The sequence below is a fragment of the Triticum aestivum genome, chromosome 6D (genome assembly GCF_018294505.1).
Source record: "Triticum aestivum cultivar Chinese Spring chromosome 6D, IWGSC CS RefSeq v2.1, whole genome shotgun sequence".
NCBI lineage: Eukaryota > Viridiplantae > Streptophyta > Magnoliopsida > Poales > Poaceae > Triticum > Triticum aestivum.
Window position 1 is genome coordinate 432508682 of NC_057811.1, and position 8184 is coordinate 432516865.

An 8184-nucleotide genomic window follows, 5' to 3' on the forward strand; every position below is an offset into this window, starting at 1 on the left:
GTCTATAGTGGGGAGTAACATATGTGTGGTGTCATGCAACACTTCATTTATTAGGTTGTTGATTCATCTTGTCTTGGTATGCGTGATGTTACAGTAACTAGTTATGTTACCGCATGCCTCTCTTTCCTCATTAATTACTAGCCACATCATCGGTTTTGCCTAGAAATGTGTGATGAGATCAAACCTGCCTCCAGTGTGCTCTGCAGCTGCTGCCTCCTTCTCTACCGAATTAACTGATCCAAATTCTAAATTCAGCGACTTACGTCCAGCAAAACTGGGAAAATAATTTAGCACCAAAACCACCCCACGGCGAACATTTGATTTTGCTGTACACGATGGCTCGTTGTTACGTCCTCTTGGGATTAATCAGCTGCAGCTGCATCGACAACTCTAGGTTCCATAGCACGTCGCCCATGGCCGGCCGCTCCGTGACTTGGTGCGCGAGGCACTCCACGGCGGTCTCAGCGAACTTCTCAAGGCATTCCGGCGCGACCTGGTCCTTGATCGCCGCGTCGACGGCGTCCGGCAGGGTGCCGTTCCGGTGGCATGCGAGCGCGTGCTCGGCGAGGCTGACGGCCTGGTCCCCAGTCAGCAGCGCCGGTCGCCGCGCCATGAGCGCCTCGAAGAGCACGACGCCGAAGGAGTAGACGTCGGACTTCATCGTGACGTGCTTCGAGTTGGAGAGGCCGAAGTCCGAGAGCTTGGCGACCCAGTTCTCGTCGAGGAGGACGGTGGTGGCCTTGACGTCGCCGTGGACGACGCCGCCGGCGTGCAGGCAGTGCAGGCCCCGCGCGGCGCCCATGCACGCGTCGAGGCGGCGCCACCAGGGCATCGCCGGCTTGCCGTTCTTGCCTCGCAGGTGCTCCCGCAGCGTGCCGCGCGGCATGTACCGGTACACGAGGATCGTCTCGTCCCTGTCCGAGCAGAAGCCGAGGATGGGGACGAGGTGCCGGTGCCGCAGGTCGGGCAGCGCCTCGATCTCCGCCCGGAACTCGCGCGCGCTCCGGCCCGGCGACGGGTCGGCCGCCAGCTTGATGGCCACCGCGGTGCCGCCGTCCACGACGCCGCGGAACACCTTCCCCCGCCGGCCCACGCCGACCACCTGCGCCTCGCTGAAGTTCCGGGTCGCCGCCTTGATCTCGGCGAACGAGAACGACCTGCCGCCGCCGCCGCCGGTGGCGGGAGAGCGGTACTCCGGCAGCCACTCGCCGTTGTTGAGTTCCCCCTTCCTCTTCTTCTTGTTCCTCTCGTGGACGTACAGGTATGCCGCCATCGCCACGCAACAGATGGCCGCGGCGGCGGCGCCCATGACCGCCGCCAACACGTGCATCGGACGTACGTCGGTGCGGCAGTGCAGAGGGAGATCTGTGGTCAGTTAGTGTCAGGCAGGGAGGAGTGATCGAGTTGAAGAGACGAGCGCGGGTGCTGGGGAGCGTTTGGCGGCTGGGTACCTAGTCCTGTGCATCTGCATGGGCGAATCAGTCGGGCATTGACACGGGGACGGGGTGCAGCCGTGCGTGCAGGTGCGCCATGCGTGCGCGAGGCGAGACCGATCGCGCCATCGCACACCTGGCCTGTCCGTGATGGAGTGAAGTCTGTTTTAAACCCTCAGAATGTAGAGGGCGACGCAAATGAAGTCCAAATCCCTGAAGTCCATACCCTGACCTTGTTTATCACAGTCGTTTTTGACCTTCAGGTCCTATCCAAACACGGGATTCCTACATGGCTCGGGAAATGACGGGATTGAGGTGAGTTGACTACCTGCGTGGGTCCCATGGTTGCCTGGCTTGCTCTACGGACTACGACCACGACGTGGACTACGACCTCTGGGTGCGCTCCCTTGACGTGGACCCGCGCAACGCCGAGGCCTCCGCCGCGTCGGTGATCCAAGGCCTGCGATGCTCGCCAAAGGATCGCCGTCGACATGCCGCCAGCACGGAGCCCAAGATCGGCGATCTGGTGCCTGGTGGAGCTCGAGGCTGATGACGCCGCCGACACCGACTGGTCGCACAGCGCGCGGTTCGACCACTGCATGAGCATTACGGCGGCACCGCCGACCTGCTCCGCCACGCGCTTGACAACCTGCAGGTCAACGTGTACGGCCGGACCTGTGGGCAGCTCATGGTGGCGCTGGTGGCGTCCAAGCGGAGCAGCGAGGACGCCCTCAACCCCGGCAAACGCTGTCCCCGTGGCCGCCCACGACTGTGAGTACGGCCGCATGGCCCACATCGCCGTTGGATTCATACATGCCGCCGCCGTGTGATCATGGTCGGAGCTCAGCTGCTCAGCCCCCTTCTTACCTCTGTTCTTCTGTCTGTATCATAATGATTTGTGTACAGTCTATTTTATTTAAGGGGAAAATATTGACCACTGTTTGCGATTTGATTGGTGAAACCAGAATGAGTGTTAGCAAACAGTCAGGCATACAAGTTACAGGATGTCAAAAGAAAGGCATACGAGTTACAATTATTTGCATGAAAAATGTCATGATTGAGTGGTCAAAAAAACCCTGAGAAAAATCATGGATGGTGTGGCATGCATTCCAACGCAGCCACTGGAACTGAGATTCAGATGACGTGCCTTCAGAAATCAGAATCTCTGAATTTGATCTAATGGACTAGCGTTTTGGTTTCAATTGCAAGCCACCACCTCAAAACGCCACAGACGCCAAGACGAACTGGTGATGCCGGTAGCGGTGTTGCGCGGGTTGGCGCAGGGGCAGAGCTAGCAAAGGAGCTCGATGGCAGCTGGAGCGGCGGCGGCGGCGGCGTTCGTGTGACATTTTTAATTTGCAATCCCATCCTTTACCGATGCCACGTCAGCACATCCAGTCCTAATCCTGGCGTAGGGGCGATTACAACCAGGATTAGAGAGGTTAGGGTATGGACTTCAAGGATTTAAACGTCGGGGTTCATTTACGTCACGCTCTACATCCACAAGGTTTAAAACAGACTTCACTAGTGACGGGCAAAAGTTCCTACGCTCATCCCTCTTTGGTTACTCGCAGCATTTTTGTGTTCTCTACGAGTCATCTGATGGAGCCTGGCCTAGCTGAGGAATAAATATGGGCGTGTTTGGATCCCATGCCCACGCACCTAGCTAGGCAAGGCTAGCCTTGCCAACGGAGGCCAACCTAATCGGCTCGCTCAAGTAAACGAGGAAAAAGCTGGAAACTGCAGGCAACGAGACAAGATGGCCGTGGAACCAAACCTTCTCAGCGTGTTTGGTTCGGTGGAATTGAGGAGACGGAATGGGAGTTTAAGGCTTAGAGAGTTTTATTCCTTTGTTTGTTTAGGTGGAAGGGGAATTCAACAGGGAAGTGGAAGGGGAATATTCACGTGTAAGGCCAACTCCACCGCGCGACCCCATCCCGTCCGGCCCCGTCCGTTTGGGGTAAAAGGAACAAATGAGGCGGCCCAGCGTGTGACGACCCGGACCCATCTGGTCCGTTTTGTGTCCGGGCCGACCCATTTCGAGCGCAAACATGTGCCGGGTTTGGGTCGCGGCGGACACCAAACGGACGCGTCACTCGTCCGCGTCGGGGCCGCGTGGCAGGCGGCCACCTACCTCCCACCCGCCAACATCAACGCGCACGCGCGGCCGGGCCCGCCTGTCATCCCCCAAGCGAACGGTCACGGTCCTTCTTAAATGGGGAAGCCGTGGACCGGTCGTCGTCCACACTCGCCCACTCCACCCCGCGGCCTCCTCGAAACCCGACAACCCCAAACCCCAAAACCCTAGCCTCGAACTCGCCGGCCGGCAGCCTCGCAGCCATGGGGCTATGGAACTACGGCCGCAAGGGGAAGCACGACCGGGAGGCTGGCTCCTCGTCGGGACGCCGCCGCGGCTCCGTGAAGAAGGAGGAGCCCGCATCACCACCGCGTCGGGCCCCCGCGCCGCCCGCGTTCTCCATCGCCCCCACGGGCCCCGACGAGCGCGACCGGCACTACATCGAGGCCGCCGTATGCCGCCGCTATTGGGAGACGAGGACGCCGCTCCCCTGGAGCGATGTCCACCTCCCCAACAACTGGCACTTGTCCGCCGGCCACGTGCCGATCCCGCCGGTCCCGGTGAGCGGCTGTGAGCTCCGCCGCCGCCTCCTCCCGGACGACCTCTACTACGACGCCAGGTACGCCCTGATGTCTACTACTCAACCTTCTTCTTGTAGACGTTGTTGGGCCTCCAAGTGCAGAGGTTTGTAGGACAGTAGCAAATTTCCCTCAAGTGGATGACCTAAGGTTTATCAATCCGTGGGAGGCGTAGGATGAAGATGGTCTCTCTCAAGCAACCCCGCAACCAAATAACAAAGAGTCTCTTGTGTCCCCAACACACCCAATACAATGGTAAATTGTATAGGTGCACTAGTTCGGCGAAGAGATGGTGATACAAGTGCAATATGGATGGTAGATATAGGTTTTTGTAATCTGAAAATATAAAAACAGCGAGGTAACTAATGATAAAAGTGAGCACAAACGGTATTGCAATGCTAGGAAACAAGGCCTAGGGTTCATACTTTCACTAGTGCAAGTTCTCTCAACAATAATAACATAATTGGATCATATAAATATCCATCAACATGCAACAAAGAGTCACTCCAAAGTCACTAATAGCGGAGAATCAAACGAAGAGATTATGGTAGGGTACGAAACCACCTCAAAGTTATCCTTTCTGATCGATCTATTCAAGAGTCCGTAGTAAAATAACATGAAGCTATTCTTTCCGTTCGATCTATCATAGAGTTCGTACTAGGATAACACCTTAAGACACAAATCAACCAAAACCCTAATGTCACCTAGATACTCCAATGTCACCTCAAGTATCCGTGGGTATGATTATACGATATGCATCACACAATCTCAGATTCATCTATTCGACCAACACAAAGAATTTCAAAGAGTGCCCCAAAGTTTCTACCGGAAAGTCAAGACGAAAACGTGTGCCAACCCCTATGCATAGGTTCATGGGCGGAACCCGCAGGTTGATCACCAAAACATACATCAAGCAGATCACGTTGTTGGAAATATGCCCTAGAGGCAATAATAAATGGTTATTATTATATTTCCTTGTTCATGATAATTGTCTATTATTCATGCTATAATTGTGTTATCCGGAAATCGTAATACATGTGTGAATACATAGGCCACAACGTGTCCCTAGTAAGCCTCTAGTTGACTAGCTCGTTGATCAACAGATAGTCATGGTTTCCTGACTATGGACATTGGATGTCATTGATAACGGGATCACATCATTAGGAGAATGATGTGATGGACAAGACCCAATCCTAAGCATAGCACAAAGATCGTGTAGTTTGTTTGCTAGAGCTTTTCTAATGTCAAGTATCATTTCCTTAGACCATGAGATCGTGCAACTCCCGGATGCCGTAGGAGTGCTTTGGGTGTGCCAAACGTCACAACGTAACTGGGTGACTATAAAGGTGCACTACGGGTATCTCCGAAAGTGTCTGTTGGGTTGGCACGGATCGAGACTGGGATTTGTCACTCCGTGTGACTGGAGAGGTATCTCTGGGCCCGCTCGGTAATGCATCATCATAATGAGCTCAATGTGACTAAGGAGTTAGCCACGGGATCATGCATTACGGTACGAGTAAAGTGACTTGCCGGTAACGAGATTGAACAAGGTACTCGGATACCGACGATCAAATCTCGGGCAAGTAACGTACCGATTGACAAAGGGAATTGTATACGGGATTGATTGAATCCTCGACATCGTGGTTCATCCGATGAGATCATCGTGGAACATGTGGGAGCCAACATGGGTATCCAGATCCCGCTGTTGGTTATTGACCGGAGAGGCGTCTCGGTCATGTCTGCATGTCTCCCGAACCCGTAGGGTCTACACACTTAAGGTTCGGTGACGCTAGGGTTGTAGACATATTAGTATGCGGAAACCCTAAAGTTGTTCGGAGTCCCGGATGAGATCCCGGACGTCACGAGGAGTTCCGGAATGGTCCGGAGGTGAAGAATTATATAGGAAGTCCAGTTTCGGCCACCGGGAAAGTTTCGGGGGTTATCGGTATTGTACCGGGACCACCGGAAGGGTCCCGGGGGTCCACCGGGTGGGGCCACCTATCCCGGAGGGCCCCATGGGCTGAAGTGGGGAGGGAAACCAGCCACTGGTGGGCTGGTGCACCCCCCATGGGCCTCCCCTGCGCCTAGGGTTGGAAACCCTGGGGTGGGGGGGCGCCCCACTTGGCTTGGGGGGCAAGCCACCCCCCTTGGCCGCCGCCCCCCCTCAGATGGGATCTCCAGGGGGCCGGCGCCCCCCAGGGACCCTATAAATAGTGGGGGGAAGGGAGGGCTGCTGTACCCTAGCCCCTGGCGCCTCCCTCTCCCTCCCGTGACACCTCTCCCTCCCGCTTGCGCTTGGCGAAGCCCTGCCGGGATCCCCGCTACTTCCACCACCACGCCGTCGTGCTGCTGGATCTCCATCAACCTCTCCTTCCCCCTTGCTAGATCAAGAAGGAGGAGACGTCGCTGCTCCGTACGTGTGTTGAACGCGGAGGTGCCGTCCGTTCGGCACTCGGTCATTGGTGATTTGGATCACGACGAGTGCGACTCCATCAACCCCGTTCACTTGAATGCTTCCGCTCGCGATCTACAAGGGTATGTAGATGCACTCCTTCCCTCTCGTTGCTAGTAAACTCCATAGATGGATCTTGGTGATGCGTAGAAAATTTTAAAATTCTGCAACGATCCCCAACAGTGGCATCATGAGCCAGGCCTATGCGTAGTTACTATGCACGAGTAGAACACAAAGCAGTTGTGGGCGTAGATGTTGCCAATTTTTCTTGCCACTACTAGTCTTATCTTGTTTCGGCGGTATTGTGGGATGAAGCGGCCCGGACTGACCTTACACGTACGCTTACGTGAGACAGGTTCCACCGACTGACATGCACTAGTTGCATAAGGTGGCTAGCGGGTGTCTGTCTCTCCCACTTTAGTCGGAACGGATTCGATGAAAAGGGTCCTTATGAAGGGTAAATAGAAATTGGCATATCACGTTGTGGTTTTACGTAGGTAAGAAACGTTCTTGCTAGAAACCTATAGAAGCCACGTAAAAACTTGCAACAACAATTAGAGGACGTCTAACTAGTTTTTGCAGCATGTGCCTTGTGACGAGATATGGCCAAAAGGATGTGATGAATGAGATATATGTGATGTATGAGATTGATCATATTCTTGTAATAGGAATCACGACTTGCATGTCGATGAGTATGACAACCGGCAGGAGCCATAGGAGTTGTCTTTATTTTTGTATGACCTGCGTGTCATTGAATAACGCCATGTAAATTACTTTACTTTATTGCTAAACGCGTTAGCCATAGAAGTAGAAGTAATCGTTGGCGTGACAACTTCATGAAGACACGATGATGGAGATCATGGTGTCATGCCGGTGACGAAGATGATCATGGCGCCCCGAAGATGGAGATCAAAGGATCAAAATGATATTGGCCATATCATGTCACTATTTGATTGCATGTGATGTTTATCATGTTTTGCATCTTATTTGCTTAGAACGACGGTAGTAAGTAAGATGATCCCTTATAATAATTTCAAGAAAGTGTTCCCCCTAACTGTGCACCGTTGCGAAGGTTCGTTGTTTCGAAGCACCACGTGATGATCGGGTGTGATAGATTCTAACGTTCGCATACAACGGGTGTTGACGAGCCTAGCATGTACAGACATGGCCTCGGAACACACGCAATACACTTAGGTTGACTTGACGAGCCTAGCATGTACAGACATGGCCTCGGAACACGGAAGACCGAAAGGTCGAGCATGAGTCGTATAGAAGATACGATCAACATGAAGATGTTCACCGATCTTGACTAGTCCGTCTCACGTGATGATCGGACACGGCCTAGTTAACTCGGATCATGTTTCACTTAGATGACTAGAGGGATGTCTATCTGAGTGGGAGTTCATTGAATAATTTGATTAGATGAACTTAATTATCATGAACTTAGTCTAAAATCTTTACAATATGTCTTGTAGATCAAATGGCCCACGTTGTCCTCAACTTCAACGCGTTCCTAGAGAAAACCAAGCTGAAAGATGATGGCAGCAACTATACGGACTGGGTCCGGAACCTGAGGATCATCCTCATAGCTGCCAAGAAAGATTATGTCCTAGAAGCACCGCTAGGTGAAGCACCCATCCCAGA

General features: G+C 53.7%; 1 protein-coding gene across 1 annotated transcript; it reads right to left on the bottom strand.

The window, feature by feature from the left end:
- Nucleotides 1–313: 313 nt before the first annotated feature.
- Nucleotides 314–1400, bottom strand: LOC123141854 (receptor-like protein kinase FERONIA). The gene has a single exon (XM_044560920.1). The coding sequence runs from the start codon at nucleotides 1328–1330 to the stop codon at nucleotides 347–349; it is 984 nt and encodes a 327-aa protein (XP_044416855.1). The 5' UTR covers nucleotides 1331–1400; the 3' UTR covers nucleotides 314–346.
- Nucleotides 1401–8184: the final 6784 nt, after the last annotated feature.